We start from the raw sequence: 18500 nt of genomic DNA on the forward strand, positions 1-18500 counted from the left end.
AAAAAAAAAAAAAAAAAAGTATCATCTCACGTGGTACATTCTCAAGCTAGTTGTTCGGTTATACTTTTTTTTTTTATAGTTTGGTCAAATACTAAGCTAATTGTTCTCGGTTAATACTAATCAATTTTTATACTTTTTTTTTTATAGCCGATTACTAACACTAAACTAAGCATATGAGGCTGATCGATCAAATTAAAAGTTCAAAAAAGTGATTGCAACACTTTACAAAGTTTAGTAGCTCGTAGATTAACTTAATGGCGTGATTAATAGAATAGAGAATGTATGCGAGGGTCTCGTAAATAATTAAATAAAATTTTAGTATTATAATATTGAAATTTAATAATGAATTTATTATAAATTTGATGTAATTTAATTTTTGAGGGAAAGAAGAAGAGAAGGCAACATAAAAGATGAAGCGATAATCAAAATTTAGTGCAAATTGGGATGTGTCCTGGTTGACTCGCCAAGAGACATCACTGAATCCGCTCTTCCTCCATACGATCATCTTCTCCGCCTTCTTCTTCTTCGATTCTCCCTTCAATTCCCTTCAAATGTCTCTCTATTTCAATGGGTTCTCCTCAAAATCCATGACAAAATCCTAATCCTCTCATAATCACATCCATTTCCCTCTCTTCCTCGTTTCCAATCCAATCCAATCCAAAACCCTAAAAATGCCCACCACTGCTGCCACCGCCGCCACCGCCGCTGCCGCTGCGATCGTCTTCCTGTTCATCATCGCCACCGCCTCCTCCGCTCCGATCCTCGGCCTCGATTCATTTCTCGCTCAGCAATCTCGCTTCGACCCACATGCCTCCAACGACACATTTCTCTCCCTCTCATCGTCTCTCAAGAAATCCCTCTCTGTTTCTTCTTCTCCTCCTCCTCTCATTCCTTCTTTTATCTCCTCTCTCCTCTCCCTCTCCCTCTCTTTCTCTCTCCATGTTCGTCTTGTCGGCGATTTCCCTTCCGATTCATCGACCCATCTCTCCTCTTTCCTCTCTGCCTCTCTCCCTTCTGACCATTTCCATGTAATTACTCCTTTTGATTCGTATCAACACCGTCTTGCCCTTAAGCATTCCCTTCATCTCGACGTATCTCATGCCTCCTCTCTTGCTACCCATCTCTCTGAGATCTTGAAATCTGTAATTGCCAGCACTACTTCTAGCCTCCGATCTTCGCTTCTTGCTGTATCCTATGATTCTGTGGATCGTCTCATAAAGCAGGATTTCGAGAAGGAGAAATCCGGCCAAGGGGTTTATATATATTTGCTTAATTTGGGCTCCCAAGACAAGCCGTATGCTTACAAATATGGTGAAGGGGATTCTTCCCCTGCTTTTACCAAGTGTTTGGGAAGCATTTGGAGTGGTGCCGAAAGGTATTTATGGGTTGATTTGGGTGCAGGGCCTGTTGATTATGGACCATCTCTGTCTGGAGATGGGGTTCTTCCTAGAGGAGAGTTCCATCCTTTGACGACTTTGCACGGCCGGCCGAAGTCCCAGAAGGCGCTGCTGGCGGATTTGGCTTCGTTGGTTTGGAGTGCTTACCAGGTTCATTTAGTTCCTTCTATGAGAATTCCTATTCCTTTTGAGAGTTCATTGGTTGTTCAATTTGTACACATTTATGGGTCTGAGAGTAATGATGGAGATGAGTTGGATTGGAAGTCTATTGAGAGAACCTTGAATGATGCTGGGTTGTTGTTGGGTGAGCAGTCTTTGAGATTTAAGTCTCATAGGGTAAGCTATGCTAAGTGCCCCATTTGTGCGTTTGCAATATCTCGGTCCACCAATTCGTTTACTTCCCGGTTTTTGTTTGATAACTATACTTTGATTGTGAATGAGTATTTGGATTCTAAGCGATTGCATCAGATTCTGTCTGATTCTGCTGAGGAGTTCAGAAGGGCTGGATTCCCCGAGGATGTGGATATGGCCAGAGTTATTCCCGTTTATGTATTTGATTTGAACTTGAACTCAATCTTGTTGCTTGATCGTTACCATCAATCTGTAGCATTTAATGACATGGTTATTGCTGTAAGGACAAGGAATACACAGACTGTGAGTGATTATAGCTGTAATGGCCGCCATGTATTTACACATACAAGGAATCTTGAGAGGCCACTAGTTGGTTCGATTTTACAGAGTATGTGGGGAGTTTCACCTACCCATTTAGCTTGGAGCTCGAGGCACAACGATACCATAGTCGATTACTCGTGGAGCATCGGGCAAACTCCTTTCGGTCCATTCTCAGAGGTTTCCTCCTTATCTTTTGTTCAGAAGGATGCAGCGAAGAGAAACGTTATCTTGACATCATTGAATAATAGTATCACTAGTGCAATTGATGTTCTTAACTCTGTAGCTGCACATGGGGGTGATAGAAATCTGCTAAAATCGAAGCAACGAACGGAGTTCATACAACGCTGGAACCTTTTCAAATACAAGCTGGACAAAGTGGTGTCTGCAATGTCGCATTTCGACTTTGAGATGGCTTTGCACTACATAAGATCTTCAGATCATGACCTGTACACGCTTCACTCCATCGTCTACAATGCATCTCAAGAACTTGAGGCATCGTTGGTTTGCTTTAAAGACCCTCCATTTCCATGGGGTTCTGTGTCTGTATCTGTAGGAGTTTTCTTTGCTTTCTTGTATGTTTACACAAAGAGAGATAGACTTTTCAAGAGCAAAAGAAAGCAATTTTGATGCTCATTAATGGGTTGCAGGGTATGTATTATCCAACGGCATCTCATATATGTAATTTCATTGCAGAGATAGATGGAAGCGTTAGGATGTTGCATTCGATCGTATGAAACCGGGTACTTTTTTTTATATTTGGCAATATACTTGAGTTCTGGATTGTTACTTTTCTATGTTTCTGCAACATTTGAGATTCATGCTGTAGTTGTTTGCTTTAGAACAGAGCTGAATAAAGCAAGAAGTAATTGATTCATTTGTGTCCACAGTAGACAGAATCGAGTTCTTACTTTCATATTAACATGTTAAATATGATGGTATGAACAAAGTACACACAAAATCAAGCTCTTTTTCAGGGTGCTTTGAAGCGATGAAATGAGCCATTTAAGAACGAATGAAGATCACTTTCTTGCAGCTCTTTGTCGGAGCTGCAAACAAACGTTTCATCTGTAAGTCTATCACAGAAGACATCTCCAAATTCATCAAACACATTGTCAAGCACAGCTCGAGTCTTCGCCTCTTCTCCATTATCAGCCTCATCCACCGAAAGGTTGGAGTTGGTCTCGACGAGTTTCTTGAAAAATGAAGATCGAAGAAGGAGGTTGAGAGCTGATGGAGAAGATTTAACATAACTGTTGAGAGGAATGCTGCAGCTTTTATGAAGAAGCTCTTGCTTTTGAAGAGAATGGAAGGAATTGTCGTGGTAGTGATGGTTTTGGAAAAGGGAAGTTTCTTCTGCTGGGATGATGGAGCTGGAGTTGCAGAGCTCCTTGAGAGGGTCTGATGTCATATGGGATTCGTTCGGGGTCGCGACGGGTGGCAGCGGAGGTTTCAGCCAGGCCATGTAATTGCTCCAGTCGAAGTTGGTAACTGCATTGATCCCTCGGTATTCAATGGCGGCCATATCGTAAGCTCGAGCAGCTTCCTCTTGAGTGCCTGTGGTGGAAGATCAAACAAACCTGTGAGTATAAGTCAAATTTAATTGTTAACTAACAACTAAGTGTTTAGAATTAGTGAGACCATAAGTTCCAAGGTAGAGGTACTTGTTCCCATAAACTCTCCCAATTCTTGCTTCCCATCTTCCATTGTGATGGTGCCTGCAAACACCCAGATTTCCTTTTGGTGTCTTAAAAACATTCAAGAAGTTCATCACAGCACAAAAATCAACAAGAACTTCACCTTGCCACTCCTCTATATTTTGACACACCTCTTGAGAATCCACTGCTTTTCCTGAAACAATACAATTTAAGTTAGAACAAAGCCAATTTGATGAACACAGTTAAGATGTTTGATGAATCCAGACCTTCTTAAAGAGGCCAAATACTCCTCCTTTGTCATTGTCTGCATCATCTCAATCTCCTTCTCATAATCTGATATCTGAAAATTAGTGATTGTTGTTACACCCCAGTACTTGAGTGCTGCTAAATCATACGCTCTTGCAGCTGATTCTTCTTCATCATAAGCTCCTATCGTATAATCAAAACACATAAGCATGTCATCTTTGGGCTTCCCCTCAAAGTTTTTAAAATGGTTATGCTACGGAGAGGTTTTTACACCTTTATAAAGAATGCTTAGTTTCCTTCTCTAACCAATATGAGATATCACAATCAAAAGTGGACACAGGCTGTGTGTCAGCAAGGACACTGGTTCTTGAAGAGAGTGAATTGGGGGTCCCACATCGATTGGAAAAAGGAACGAGTGCCAGCAAGAATGCTAGGCCTCGAAAGGGGTGGATTGTGAGATCCCATATCGATTGGAGAAGGGAACGAGTGCTAGTGAGGACCAAGTTCGGTTGGGGAGGAGAACAAAACATTACTTATAAAGATGTGAAAACTTCTTCTTAGCAACTCCCTAATAGCGGGCTTGAGCCGTTATATAGATATACTCACCGAGATAAACTGGTTCGATCGCCCAAAATTTCAGTTCATCAAAAGGGTCATGAAGATAAGAGGAAAAAAAGAAAGAACCCCATAAGAAAGTATTAGTAAAAGAAGAAAATGGAAGATTCAGAAACAGAGATCTATGAAAAAGTTAAGTTCTTATACCTTGTTTACCCTTCTTCTTTTGTGTCAAGTTCCAAGAAAGCTTATCCCATAAATGAGCTTCAAACCGACCCGTCCATCTATGTCTTCTCATCCCAAACACAAACCCATAAATTTCCATAAGGAACACCAAAATCTCACCCATCATATCAGTTTCTTACCTGCTGACGCCGCGAAATCTTGAGCTCCGCTTCGTAGTGGTGGTCGGAGCTTGATCGGATTGCTGCTTATTATTAGTTTGATCGATGGCAGAGGCAGTGGAGGGATCTCTCCGCCGTCTCTTGACACGCCTGGTGGCCGGAACTTGGCCTTCCGTCCAACATATTCTTAGATTCTCCTCGTTCTTCAGAATCAAAGCTGGCGCCTCCATTTGTTTCTGGGTTCTTCCCCTCCACCTCTGCAAGTTTCAATCCATTTGAATATAATGTATATATACAATTCATGTTCTTGTACTGTTTTCAAAGCCTGTCTTTGTCAGTTTCTGTTTTATAAGATCAAAACTTGGAAGAACAGCCAAGAATGAATTGTTGGATGATGATGTTAATTCTTGTGGGGGAAGGAAGTCCAAAAGAGGAGAGTCGATAGTTCCGAAGCAGAGTTGAGACAAGACAAAGAACACCATTGTCCACATTGTCTCTGCCAACGTTATTTCATTATAAAACATAGAATTTCTCTGTTTCTTTTTGTATCAGCCGGTGAAAGGACTTCTGGTTGTTTAGCTAAAGGTCATAAAAGTGCTTCCAAAATCTTTGGATTGATAGCTTTGGGTTGTTCTGTTTGGATTTTAATGCTAATTTCAAGTGGCTATGTCCAAAACAAGTGTAAGCTCAAGACCCAATGACCTCTTTGAGACGTGCTCCTCAAGCCATCGAGTGTCGATCTTTGCTGAGGGATTTTGTAAAAGATTAGAATGAAATTGATCGAGAGTGGATTTCTCCGTCTCCAACTTGACTAGGTCGAGGATGGGTTCGTGATAAGGAACTTCTGCCGGTGTTGGCGCCTCTTGAGCTGCCCTTGGTGGAAACACCACTTCCAGCCCGACTTACATGTGTTTGACATGAAGCTTCAAGGGTTTGGCTAAAGGTTAAAGTGGTAAAACCCTTGAGGGATCGAACGAGGCCAAAGGCCAATCTAGAAACCAATACAATCGATCCAACGAAAATAGCTATAAAGAACAACCCGACAAGTTAAAGGTCAGCTCGAGCTAAAACGGTTATGATCATTAACATGATATCAATAACTATCAAGCCGTTACACAATTAGGAGCCTTGAGAAACTTGAAGAGTGTTTGTAACGTGGTAATATTTGTTACACGTCTACAAATTCTCTAGTCTAAGCTGTTCTTAAACTCGATTACTAATTTGAGTGTGAGCGACTTAAGAATACATGGGTGTCAACATTACTTCCAAGTTTACCCCCAAGCAAAAAGAATGTCTTGTTAAATTTCGTAAGATCCTCGACAACAAGTTTATCTTCTGCTATTTACGCATGAATCGAGTCCAACTAAATGGTAATTTGAGTGTAAGCGACTAACCGAGGTTAATTACAACTAATTGATCAAATTAAAAAAAGACATATTTGTCTTGATTTGAGAAGGAAAGCTGGAGAAGTTTGTGTTTTAGTGGGAGGAAGCAACAATGGAGGAAAGTGATGGGTTGTTTTCAGTTGCAGACATGAGTACAGTTACATGAGAAGTTGGCATGAGCAGCTAAAACTTCCTTGTGAACTTCGCAAATCTGTGATCTCGTCGGCATCGATGTGAATCATTCTAGTTTGACTCTTCATTATGCATGACGATCTTACCTATGACAAATCACCTTCAAACTATGTTTACGTTCTATTTTTATAAAGGTGTGGAAACTTTTTCTTCACAGACGCGTGTTAGCACCGTGAGACTGATGACAATACATAATGAGCTAAAGCAAACAATGCCTGCTAATGATGGGTTTGGACTGTTATAAATAGTCCAAAGTTAGATACTGAGCGGCGTGCCAGCGAGGACGTTGGGCTCTCAAAGAAGGTAGATTATGAGATCTCATATCGGTTGGAGAGGAGAACAAAACATTCTTTACAAAGGTGTGGAAACCTCTCCCTAATATACGCATTTTAAAATGGTGGGACTAACGACGATACGTAACGAGCCAAAGCAAACAATAGTTGCTAGCGATGGGCTTGGACGGTTATAAATGATATCAGAGCCAGACACCGATCAATGTGCTAATGAGGACGATAACCTCCAAAAGAGATGGATGGAGAGATCTCACGCCATTTTGGAGAGAACATAAAAACCTAACCTTTATTAATAAATGAATATGGGTTGTTTTATTTATTTATTTATTTTATTATTATTTGCAAGCAAAATTGAGGATTGTTTTATTTATTTATTTATTATTATTATTTGCAAGCAAATTTGAGGATTGTTTTATTTATTTATTATTATTATTTGCAAGCAAAATTGAGGATGAAAATTTACTTGTTGAGTGTAATTAAGGCGATACTCTAGTGCGGGCGAACATACGTTAGAGCCGAAAAACACCCAATCAAAATCAATGTAAAAAAGATTACGATGAGTTCGTAAACACCATATCACCACCGTTTGGCGCCATGAGAGTGGGACTCGCAATTCCTCCCAAACGATTAAAAACCCTTCTCCTCGCATTTCTCTTTCTGCGATTAGCTTGCTTCTGGTTGGTCTCAGGTTTCCAGCCATGGCTGACGGTCAGCTCTACAACAATATCTCTCTTGGCGGTCGTGGAGGCACTGTAAGCTTTCTCTCTCTCTTTCTCTCTTTTGAACGGTAACTTAACTAGGTTTCTTGGTGGAGTTGGATCATTGTATTTAGTATAGATTATGGGCATTGGGATGTTCTTGTGCTTTTCAAACCCTAAGTTTTGAACTATCCCTAGATTCTTTATGTACTTACATGGTAGTTTTGTATTGCAAACTGAAAAGTAATAGGCGGATTTCTTATATTTCTCCACTGTTTGTATCTTTGTGTACCTCCTCGTGGCGCTGCGTGCAAATAGCCAGAATAATTAGTTATTTTCTTGGTGAATTTTTATGGGAAGGGAATGCTGATAAGCTATCGCAGGTTTTCTTTAACTTTCCCAAGTTTATAAAATTTGATGCGGTTGTTGATCTTTTTCCGAGTGTCATCTGTTGGGAACACGTGGTAAAGAGTTCTATTTCGGACTTTGTAATTTTTTATCCTTCGCATCTCACTAGTTGCATTTGGTGAACTTCTTTATATTGGAGGATACTCAGCAACAAAGGAAGGAAATGATCTTTAGTAGTTACAATTTCTGATTTTGCTTTGTGGGCTTCAGTTCTGTGAAAGTATGGAATGATGAACATGGATTCTAACAGTTATCCTCCGTGTGTATGTTTTAACGCAGAACCCTGGTCAGCTTAAAACAGATCAAAGAGGTATTCAGTGGAAGAAGCAAGGAGGTGGCAAGGCTGTTGAGCTGGATAAAGAAGACATTATTGGTGTAACATGGATGAAGGTCCCAAGGACAAACCAGTTGGGAATTCGGGTCAAAGATGGATTATATTACAAGTTCATTGGATTCCGCGACCAGGTTTCTGAATTTCTATAGACCGAAGTTGTTTTTATATTTATTGATTTTGGAATCTGGCTATGCACCTCAAGGTGTTAATATCTCATTAACTGTATGGGGTTATAATTCAATAAACCATTGCCTTTGGTTAGTTAATAGCTTTTAGATTGGGGCATGTCATCTGTTCACAGCAGTAGCATGAAATGAGATGATTACAAACTAATATTTCAAGAACATTTGTGTTTTTTATGGAGCATTCAATATGTTCTGATTGTAGTTTTTTTCTTCCTTTTTAATTTATAATTTTTTTGTTAATGCAGGACATTACTAGTTTAACCAAATTTTTCCAAAGTAATTGTGGAATAGCACCAGAGGAAAAACAACTTTCTGTCAGCGGCCGTAATTGGGGTGAAGTTGATTTGAACGGTAAGCATTTTTGCTGCATTCAATCTATCACATGGTGTGCTTGTACTTTCTAACTCATCATTTCTTATGGTTAGCAATTTTATATCCAAAGAACTACTTTATTTGCATGTATAAGATCGCAACTGTAGATATCTAAGAAGATATTAAAAGGATATTATGAAACCGCCAATCTTGGTTTTAAATTACACTATATTGGCAATTAGCTCTAGCTTGCATTTCATTGAATTTTTGTATTTCTAGCATGAGCTGCTATGCAAATGAAATATGATAGCCATCACTTTGTGAACTAGTTTTATGAGGTCAAGTGTGCCTTCTTTTAATTACGTTTGTAACTTATGATGTAGGGAACATGCTTACATTCTTGGTTGGTTCAAAGCAAGCATTTGAAGTGTCTTTAGCTGATGTTGCTCAAACACAACTTCAAGGGAAGAATGATGTTATGTTAGAGTTCCATGTGGACGATACTACAGGAGCTAATGAGGTAAATGGTTATGTTGTCTCTTTCTTGTAAGTAGTTTTTGTTGTTTGTTCCTAACCAAATTGTTGAGCAATATGATATCTAATATCTCAAACTGCAAAGCTTTTCTTTTACATTTGCTTCATTGTGATCTAATACTTTTATCATTATGAATTTATGATCACAGAAAGATTCTCTAATGGAGATAAGTTTTCACATACCAAATACCAATACTCAATTCGTTGGTGATGAAAATCATCCTCCTGCTCAGGTAGGATCATTATCTGTTTCAGACTAGTACACATATTTTTTGTGGCTGTTTATGAAGTATTGCTTGGTTTAGGTATTTCGTGACAAAATCATGTCCATGGCGGATGTTAGTGCGGGCATTGAGGAAGCTGTGGTCACATTTGAGGGTATTGCTATCCTCACTCCAAGGTAGATATTTATCAAGAGGAAATGTATTCTGTATTTTGCTTGTTATGTGCTGCACATGCATAGAACTATCATAGCATGCACATGTATCTGGTATTTTTAATACTGGCTTCTTAGATTTTTCCTTTTTCTTAAGGTATTCTAAGGAGATTATTTTTTGTTGTATAGGGGTCGGTACAGTGTTGAACTTCACCTTTCTTTCCTGCGGCTCCAAGGACAAGCCAATGACTTCAAAATTCAATACAGTAGTGTTGTTCGGCTTTTTTTACTTCCAAAGGTTTTTCTTCTTCACCTCTATTGACCTATATTTTACACTATCTAGATCAGGCAGTCAATAAGATATGGAGTCTTGTGTGCTTGTGATGTTTTATGCAGTCCAACCAGCCCCATACTTTTGTTGTCGTGACTCTAGATCCGCCAATCCGTAAAGGCCAAACTTTATATCCTCATATTGTTTTGCAGGTATTTGTCACTTCATTTGTTAAGATTTTCCTGCATGTAATTCTTGGGATAACCTTTTATTCTTATGCATCCTTGCAGTTTGAGACTGACTATGTGGTTCAAAGCACCTTGCAAATAGGCGATGAACTTCTCCACACAAAGTTCAAGGACAAGTTGGAACCTTCTTATAAGGTAAACAACCGCTCCTTCCTTTCAGAAAGTAAAACTTCCGTACTCTAGATTGAAGGAACAGAAATGAAGACACAATATGAACAGTGGCACATTATTTTGCAGAACCTAGGGTGTTCCGTGGGCACAGCAAAACCAATTGCTAGATACATTTTTTAAACATATATATTATTTTGATACTATACCGAAGGGAAATTTAAACTCAATAAGGCATCTTTAGTTTTTATTTTTTAATAAAACCAGTTTTATGTTGCACTAAAAAATTTATTATTTTTGTCCTATATTACTATTTTTATTTTTCTATTTGTAAAAGGTAACTAAATAAATACAAGCTCCTTTGGCGAATTGAAATGATTTTTTAGAATCCCACTGATATGGGGTTTAATCCCTTGCCTTATATATTTCATTATATCAATGAAATATGTGTCTCCATTTTTAAAAATGGATGGGATACTTTAGTCCATTGGTAATATTTTTTTGTCTTATGCTTACAAGTGTCTCACATGAGTTGATTATGAACAAGTGTTTAGAATATGCTCAACAAGTATTGGAGTCTTATTCAGTTTGTTGAACTAGTACTTGATACATGTCTATGACTTACAAGTATCTAACATGTGTCCAACTAGTGTTGGAGTGTTTGATATTGTTGGACATGGAGATGTTACCCAAACTGCTGTAGTGTCTGTGCTTCACAGCTACAATCAAGTAATCAAAGCATAGTGTTCCATTGATGGACCTGTTCAGCCATACTTTGGCATGTGTTTTATAAGGACATGGATCACATGATTTGTTGTTATCTCTACAGCAGTAGCTACCAAGGTGTTTAGACTTGCCTTGTGAATTCAGTGTCTCTCAGTGAATAATTTTGTTGAAAATAGGGGCTGATTCACGAGGTGTTTACCACCATATTGCGTGGTCTATCTGGTGCAAAAATTACCAGACCTGGAAAATTCCGCAGTTGTCAAGATGGTTATGCTGTCAAGTCATCTTTGAAGGCTGAAGATGGTGTCTTGTATCCACTTGAAAAAAGTTTTTTCTTTCTTCCTAAACCTCCCACCCTTCTTCTTCACGATGAGGTATAAGCTCTTGGGATCTTGCATTTTCTCACATCATGTGATAGTTCAATCCAGTGAGTCGCTTACCTTTTTCTTAAAATATTTTTGTAATAGATTGACTATGTTGAATTTGAGAGGCATGCTGCTGGTGGGTCCAATATGCATTACTTTGATCTTCTCATCAGACTGAAAACTGAACAAGAACATCTCTTTAGAAATATCCAGAGGAATGAATACCATAATCTTTTTGACTTTATCAGGTGAGTCTAATTTTCTTTCCTTGTATGTATCGAGGTGGCTTTTATTCCATTTTAACTTATTTGTTCATCCCTGCAGCGGAAAGGGTTTGAAAATCATGAATCTGGGAGATGCCCAGGCTAGAGATGGTGTGGCGGCTGTCCTCCAAGCGGATGATGATGATGCTGTTGATCCACATCTTGAGCGTATTAGAAATGAAGCTGGTGGAGATGAGAGTGATGAAGAGGTAAGCTTTGACCTATTTAGTACCGCAATTTGGATCTCTCTTTCAACAGTTGTTAATACTTCAGGCCTACTGTCTCTTTTATGTAGGAAGCATTAGGATGCTTACTTCACTGCCAGTTAATGTTAGGTGGTTGTGATTATTTAGGCTGTTGAGACGAAGTTAGTTTGGGTGATAGCAGAGTGTTCTAATAAAGTTGGATGGGGATAAGATTACTAGAAGGGGATGTGTGAGAATGGTAGAGGGAGAGCTCATACCTATTCAAAATTCCAGAACTTAGAACTAACTCTGGCTTTATACAAGCTTAGGCAATTCTTTTCTATCCTTTTATTATCAGGCTCAATCAGATCACAATTTTCTACTTGTCCTAGCACGTTTGTTGGATTACAACTATTGATGACTTCATAGATATGTACCATCGTGGACTGAAGATTTTAGAATTGTTATTTGAAGGTATGGGAAATGATAAATAGGAAGGACTTTGGCAGTTCAAGGGTGTAATCTATTTGTCTCGGGTGTTCTGAGGTTGTAAGGAGAGATTTTGGCCCATTCATAGGGGCCATCCAATCTTCCATTGGATGAGTGTTCAGTAAATACAGTTCATATGTCTCCCATTGGCCTTCCATCATTATGGACTTCAGTGATTATCCCTTGTTTATCTTTCTTTTGAATTGGAGCCCCTTTCTCTATTCTTTCTTGTATTCTTCTATTTTTCCTCATTTTCCCTCTTTTTGGCCCGTAGTTTTTTTATTGCCCTTGTGTAGTCTTCCATTCTTTCTCTATGAATTTCGTTCGTTTCATCCAAAAAAGCACAGTTCATATCAGATACTTTCTATTTATTCATGACACATTGATGCTTTTGGATTCCCCTGGTCGTTTTTGGTGGTTAATTTATTATACGTATGCCTCTTGAACCCAATGGTAGTACATACTGGTTAAATGATCTTTCATTCAGTTGAAATTTTGAAATTTTGGAACTTTTTACATAATTTTTTTTTTTTTTTTTTTTGCATGATTGCCCAATATTTTGTGTTTAGTACAGAATATTGAAATGATATGAGGTTTCTGAGGATTGGACATACTTTATACAGACGTAGTGTGAGCCATGGATAGGTACTACATGTGAATATCCATTAAAATGTAAATGTCACGTGTGATAGATTTACCAAGCGTTGCCTCCTATGCATCTAATTTGCAAATTATTTTATTGTCTTTATTGCTACTTTTGCATTACCATGAGTTGAGAGGGTAGTTGCATCATTGCATGCGTTCAAGGTAACAATTGGGTGAGACTGATGCTGAAGCTAATGGTGAATCTTTCTCTGTTCATATTTGCTTCCTGCACGTATGCAATCCTTTGCAATCTTTTTGTATGCATGAAGTTCTGAATTTGTGTCACGTATATATATCATTGTGTTTGAGTAAACTTGTGTGTGTGTGTAGTTCTTTATATACACCTTTTGGTATTCGTGTCCAACTCTGTATAATATGGAAGCGTTCATGTAGGATTCAGATTTTGTGGTTGAAAAGGATGATGGGGGTTCTCCAACAGATGATTCAGGTGGGGAGGATTCTGACGCTAGTGTAAGTGGAGGTGAAAAAGAGGTGAGCGAATTTTCTCTTTCCTTGAGTTGAATATGTATTTGCATTCTATATTGTAGCTCACTGAGCTTCCATTTTCAGAAGCCTGGAAAAAAGGAGGCTAAAAAAGATCATTCAGCTTCCAAGCCACCTGCCAAGAAGAAACCTAGGGAAGGGACTGATGATGGTTCAAAGAAGAAAAAGCCTAAAAAGAAAAAGGATCCAAATGCACCGAAGAGAGCAATATCTGGTTTCATGTTCTTCTCTAAGATGGAAAGAGAGGTAATTTTCTCACTTTTATTCTCGTTCTCCCCCTTCTTTATTGCAAAGACGAAACCTAGGTAGGAACCTTCTTTTTATTTTTCCTTTCTATGTTTATTAATAACATGAACTAGTTTGCTTATTACCTGTATCTCCTCATTGCAGAACATAAAGAAAAGTAATCCTGGAATTTCTTTCACGGAATTAGGGCGAGTACTTGGAGATAAGTGGAATAAGATGTCGGGTATGTGTGTCTTTTCAATTTTTTAATTGAGATCTCTTGCATCATTGATCCCAGCATGTCATCTTAAGCTAAGAAATGCACATATTTTTTTTAGCTTAACCTTGATCAATTCACTTGCAGCTGAAGAGAAAGAACCGTACGAATCGAAGGCTCGGGATGACAAAATACGATACAAGGAGGAAATCAGTGGCTATAAGAATCCACAGCCAACGAATATAGATTCAGGGAACGAATCTGACAGTGAATAGATGATAGATCAATATCTAGTTCTTTATAGGCATTTTCCTTGAGTTCTTTTTGGTACATCCGGGAAGATCTGTATTGCATTTTTGTGCAACGACTATATAGCTGAATCATTTAATTCCATGTAGTAGGTTATTGTACCACGTTGTATTAGCATAACATAACTCGGTTGGTTAAGGCTTCTGTTGTGTGGATTTATTTTTGAAGCAACAGGAGAGATTGAACAACCTGACTTGGCTGGCTATAAGCTAACACAACCTGGTAAATATTTAGAATTCTTTCTTTACATTGAGTAAAACTGATCCATTTGGGTTTCTCATTCAAGAAGAGGTGGAGAATTTAAATTTCTTTGGGGATTCCCTTCTTTTATGGTCTTTGGTTGATGGTACTTTTGGCGCAAAAGCATACCATTGCTATTTAGGACACTCATGGTTTGTCTTTGCACAATTTAAATGCTAAGTTAAAACAAGAAATTTTTTCGGGTTGGGTAACCAAATCTTTTGAGTTGGTCCAAAAAATTCTCTAAATTTAACCCAACTCATAGATTGATATGAACATCATGAGCTGTCTCGTAATAAAACATGTTGTTGCTGATACTTTCTTCTCGGTTCCCTCTTCCATAACTTGAGCTCGGAGAAGGAAGAGATAAGAGGCTCTATCATGCATAAGGATACTAGATTACTTAGTATAAAAGATTTTAAAATCATCACAAACCTCCCTTCTCATTTTATAACCCAATTGATAGAGCCGAAATCAGGGTAGTATCCTCTTTTTAAAATACGTAAATATATGAATAATGGAGAAACCCCATGAAAGAAATAGTAAGGATTCATATAAATCACTGAATGGTAAATGCATCAGTAACTAATAATCCTATTCCCTTTTTTGGACGAAGCATAGAGTCCTACTGTTTCATCGACTAATAATGTTATTGAATGAATTGTAATGACGTTGAAATGACCAAAAAATATTTATGACTCATGCACACGTGTGGAACTAACTAAATGGAGTTGCTATTAACAATAAAGGCCTTAGGCCAAAAGATACATAGTTTGAAGTTGCTATATTTCTAGATAATTAATTGATCTCATTTATCAAATTTTTTTTATAGCTTTTAGTGCTTCAATCTGGCTACGTAGAAAGGATTGACCAATATGACTACCAATGCCGTTTCTCGGGTCGGGGTGTGGGTGTCGAGTCATTGTACGGGAGATTGGGATGTATAAAAACCTTTTTTTAGAATACCCGAAAACCAGTTCACTATAAATGAAAAAAAAAAAGTAGTATTATAAAGGAAATAGAATTGTGTACATAAAAAGAAAGGAAAGTGAATTGAATTCACACATACAAATGGTAACAAAAATAATTAAAAAACAAACATCATCTCCAGGCCTTTCCAAAGCCTCTCTCCGCCCTTGCTTTATTCTCAAACATCCCATCTGTCACCCATTCAATTTCCAAATCAAATGATAACCCAATCAGAATAAAATGAATTGAATTTAAATGACAAAATGTTTGATTCATCTCCATGGCTTAGCATGGGCGCCCCTCATAGCAATTCAGCGACCCCGCAAAGCGCGTAAGCCTTCTAACATAAGTCCCAGGCTTAGCCTTGATCATGTCCAACCTGCTGTACGGCCTTCGCTTACTCGGACTCCCCGACTGAACAAAATAAGCCCCATTCATCAACAAGTCCCCTTCCGACCTCCACGTCCACGTCTTCCATACACTCTCCGGCGCATAGTTCCTGTTGGTTATCTGCCTAGCAGCCGGGTTTGGCGGCGCTATGAACCTATTCCCTTGGCTTATAATCGTTGGATGTTGGCTCCCACCAATTGCATACATCAACCAATGAGTATAGTCATTATTAACCACATGGAAGAACCCCCATCGGCACCTTGGCATTCGCTGCACCAACCCTTTACCAAAATGGTTAAATGCCACGGTCACTTGCATGATGGAGTCCCCTTGATATGAATCACTTGCACCAAACAGCATCACGTCGTTATGATGCGTGAAATGGGAGTTTGAGACTGTGATAGCTGTGGAGCCTTGGATTGCGTCTATGAGCCCATCTTGGCAGTTTGACATGGAGAGATGGTCCAGCCAAATGTTGGATGACCCAAAGATTGATATGCCATCGCCATCGCTGACGGTTCGTAGGCCCACATGGTTGTATGCGTCACGGATCATGCCACCATTGGCTGCCACGATGTGGTGGATGTGTAGGCCGTGGATGATTACATTGCGGGAGAATTGAATGCTTAGACCAGCACCATAGGCTATATGGACATTGGCACCTCGTGCATCGATGGTCTTGTGACTTGATATTAATAGCTCTTTTGATAGCTTGATAATCATGCTACGGCCAAATGTGATCCATAATGGTCGTTTTTGAATGCATGCGTGTCTTAGGGTTCCGGGTTTAGGGTCTACGAATTCGGTGTCTGATGGGTCGGTTACTTTGTAGTAACGGCCTCTTTTGCCACCGGTGGTTTTTCGGCCAAAACCAAGGACACAAGAGGCTAGCTTCTTGCGGTTTTTGGCCCATTTTTTGTTGCATCTCCAACATCGGTCGATCGGGTTTGTCGCCAAACATGGTCCCTTGTATTTGGCTAAGCCCCTCCTTGTGCTATTGCTTCCCTCAAAAGCTCTATATGGAAAAGGAATATAAAAAATATATCATTTTGATAAACTCGTTCTTACTAGATTAATAAGACACAGTATCAGAAATAGAGAATGAAGGCAAGCTTGAAAAAATTCTTTAAGCGTAATTTGGTTTCTGTATCATTAGATCCTTTTCTCCATTCCGATCTAAGAGTGACCGGGACCAATTCAATCATACGGCTCCTCGTTCATTGGATCCTTTTTCCATTCTGTCCCAAAGAGTGACTTGGACCAATTCAATCATACGGCTCCTCATTCAATTTTTTCGAAGTCATTGGATCCTTTTCCTCGTTCTCGAAGAGTAACTGGGACTAATTCAATCCTAGGCTCCTCGTTCAATTTTTTCGAAGTCATTGGATCCTTTCCTCTCCTCTTCCATTCTGTCCCGAAGAGTGACCGGGACCAATTCAATCACGTTTTCATTCATTTAGAATAAATAATTATAGCGATAAATAACGAGCAATTCTATTTAGATAAATTAAATAAAGTAAGGAGAAGAGTAAGATGGATGAACATACAAATGAACTTGAAGGTTGAGATGGTTAGTGACATTCATGGGGTCGGGGTTGTAGGCCTCCTGAGCCACTTGTTCGGCTGCAACAGCCTTCTTGAGCAAAAAGTCATCATATTCAGCAATGCCAGCTCGGATAGTTGGCATAAGAACAGCCATTGAAAGCAGCAGAACCATCAAAACCTTAAACCAGCAGCCAGCCATCATTGTTGTTTATTGTTGTTGTTGTTGTGTTTTTTTTTTGTGTTTTTTGGAGGCTCTCCGGGAAAGCAAGCCTTGTTTGGGCTGGTCAAGGTCTCCTAACAAAGCAACCCAGATAGGTTTACGCACCCAAACCAAACACAAGACCTTGCCAGACCAAAATGTGTACAAAGCCTCAGTTTTTTCTTTCTTTATTTCTCTAAGCTCCAAACATTGCTTGCCCTGCCTAATCCCCTCATCAATGGCCTTTTTATACGCCACATTTCAGTCATTCTTTTTCCTTTTTTTGAATAACAACCATCTATTCTTATGCCTCATATGAGGGAACTTCTTCATTCTTAGTTTGACTCCTATTTTTAACCAACAATGTAATTTAATCTTGTTAAAACTTTGAGTTGGGTTGGGTTGGGTTGGGTTTGGTTTGTGACATGACTGACCAAATGGGTTGACAACTTCCAGTTGGGTTGGGTTGAAAATTTTCGAATTCGTTGGGTTTGTGACATGACTGACCCAACTGGGTTGACAACCTCGAGTTGGGTTGGGTTGAAAATTTTCGAATTGGTTAGGTTTGTGACATGACTGACCCAACTGGGTTGACAACCTCGAGTTGGGTTGGGTTGAAAATTTTCGAATTCGTTGGGTTTGTAACATGACTGACCCAACTGGGTTGACAACCTCGAGTTGGGTTGGGTTGAAAATTTTCGAATTGATTAGGTTGGTGACATGACTGACCCAAATGGGTTGACAACTTCGAGTTGGGTTGGGTCAAGTTGATTCGTCCGATTGTTCATTTTTTTTTAAAATTTTCTAAATAAATCATGTTTATCTTTAATATATGTTGCACCAATAACTAAGATCTCATAAAACTCAAATGTCCTTAAGTTGGGTTGGGTTGAAAAACCCTATGGTTAAGTAGTTGGATTAAAAAAAAGATTTTAACCAAACTAGAATTTTTCCCTGCACTTTTGGTATGTCCAGACTCATTAATTGTGACAACTCAAAAATGTACTTTGGGACGT

At 38.9% G+C, this 18500-nt stretch overlaps 4 protein-coding genes across 4 annotated transcripts; 2 read left to right on the top strand and 2 right to left on the bottom strand.

The window, feature by feature from the left end:
* Positions 1 to 392: 392 nt before the first annotated feature.
* On the top strand, positions 393 to 2855 carry LOC111435452. Its single transcript, XM_023072829.1, has one exon. It carries the CDS (start codon positions 672 to 674, stop codon positions 2694 to 2696), a length of 2025 nt encoding a protein of 674 aa, XP_022928597.1. The 5' UTR covers positions 393 to 671; the 3' UTR covers positions 2697 to 2855.
* Positions 2856 to 2916: 61 nt separating this feature from the next.
* Positions 2917 to 5263, bottom strand: LOC111435503 (AP2-like ethylene-responsive transcription factor At1g16060). Its single transcript, XM_023072888.1, has 7 exons — positions 4891 to 5263; positions 4733 to 4815; positions 4577 to 4585; positions 3991 to 4153; positions 3867 to 3917; positions 3708 to 3784; positions 2917 to 3623 (listed from the first exon to the last, which is right to left on the bottom strand). Exons 1-7 carry the CDS (start codon positions 5097 to 5099, stop codon positions 3040 to 3042), a joined length of 1176 nt encoding a protein of 391 aa, XP_022928656.1. The 5' UTR covers positions 5100 to 5263; the 3' UTR covers positions 2917 to 3039.
* A 2078-nt stretch (positions 5264 to 7341) lies between these two features.
* On the top strand, positions 7342 to 14388 carry LOC111435463 (FACT complex subunit SSRP1). The gene is made up of 16 exons (XM_023072839.1): positions 7342 to 7491; positions 8125 to 8310; positions 8610 to 8715; positions 9060 to 9196; positions 9360 to 9443; positions 9516 to 9610; positions 9776 to 9884; positions 9983 to 10069; positions 10148 to 10240; positions 11116 to 11313; positions 11407 to 11552; positions 11629 to 11776; positions 13280 to 13378; positions 13457 to 13636; positions 13781 to 13859; positions 13980 to 14388. The coding sequence occupies exons 1-16, from the start codon at positions 7438 to 7440 to the stop codon at positions 14105 to 14107; spliced, it is 1929 nt and encodes a 642-aa protein (XP_022928607.1). The 5' UTR covers positions 7342 to 7437; the 3' UTR covers positions 14108 to 14388.
* A 986-nt stretch (positions 14389 to 15374) lies between these two features.
* Positions 15375 to 17704, bottom strand: LOC111435488 (pectate lyase-like). Its single transcript, XM_023072876.1, has 2 exons — positions 17288 to 17704; positions 15375 to 16755 (listed from the first exon to the last, which is right to left on the bottom strand). Exons 1-2 carry the CDS (start codon positions 17485 to 17487, stop codon positions 15636 to 15638), a joined length of 1320 nt encoding a protein of 439 aa, XP_022928644.1. The 5' UTR covers positions 17488 to 17704; the 3' UTR covers positions 15375 to 15635.
* Between the last annotated feature and the right edge of the window lie 796 nt (positions 17705 to 18500).

The sequence above is a fragment of the Cucurbita moschata genome, unplaced genomic scaffold, assembly GCF_002738365.1.
Source record: "Cucurbita moschata cultivar Rifu unplaced genomic scaffold, Cmos_1.0 Cmo_Scf00003, whole genome shotgun sequence".
Classification (NCBI taxonomy): domain Eukaryota; kingdom Viridiplantae; phylum Streptophyta; class Magnoliopsida; order Cucurbitales; family Cucurbitaceae; genus Cucurbita; species Cucurbita moschata.

Bases quoted from the DNA above. Each gene is read 5' to 3' on its own strand.
- LOC111435452 (XM_023072829.1), top strand. From the start codon at position 672: ATGCCCACCACTGCTGCCACCGCCGCCACCGCCGCTGCCGCTGCGATC.
- LOC111435503 (XM_023072888.1), bottom strand. From the start codon at position 5,099: ATGGAGGCGCCAGCTTTGATTCTGAAGAACGAGGAGAATCTAAGAATA. The intron at 4,816-4,890 runs GTAAGAAACTGA...TGGGATGAGAAG, and splicing joins AGATTTCGCGGCGTCAGCAG to ACATAGATGGACGGGTCGGT. The intron at 3,624-3,707 runs GTCTCACTAATT...CTTCCACCACAG, and splicing joins CCTCTACCTTGGAACTTATG to GCACTCAAGAGGAAGCTGCT.
- LOC111435463 (XM_023072839.1), top strand. From the start codon at position 7,438: ATGGCTGACGGTCAGCTCTACAACAATATCTCTCTTGGCGGTCGTGGA. The intron at 7,492-8,124 runs GTAAGCTTTCTC...GTTTTAACGCAG, and splicing joins TTGGCGGTCGTGGAGGCACT to AACCCTGGTCAGCTTAAAAC. The intron at 8,311-8,609 runs GTTTCTGAATTT...TTGTTAATGCAG, and splicing joins TCATTGGATTCCGCGACCAG to GACATTACTAGTTTAACCAA.
- LOC111435488 (XM_023072876.1), bottom strand. From the start codon at position 17,487: ATGATGGCTGGCTGCTGGTTTAAGGTTTTGATGGTTCTGCTGCTTTCA. The intron at 16,756-17,287 runs GTATGTTCATCC...TTTTCCATATAG, and splicing joins CTCAACCTTCAAGTTCATTT to AGCTTTTGAGGGAAGCAATA.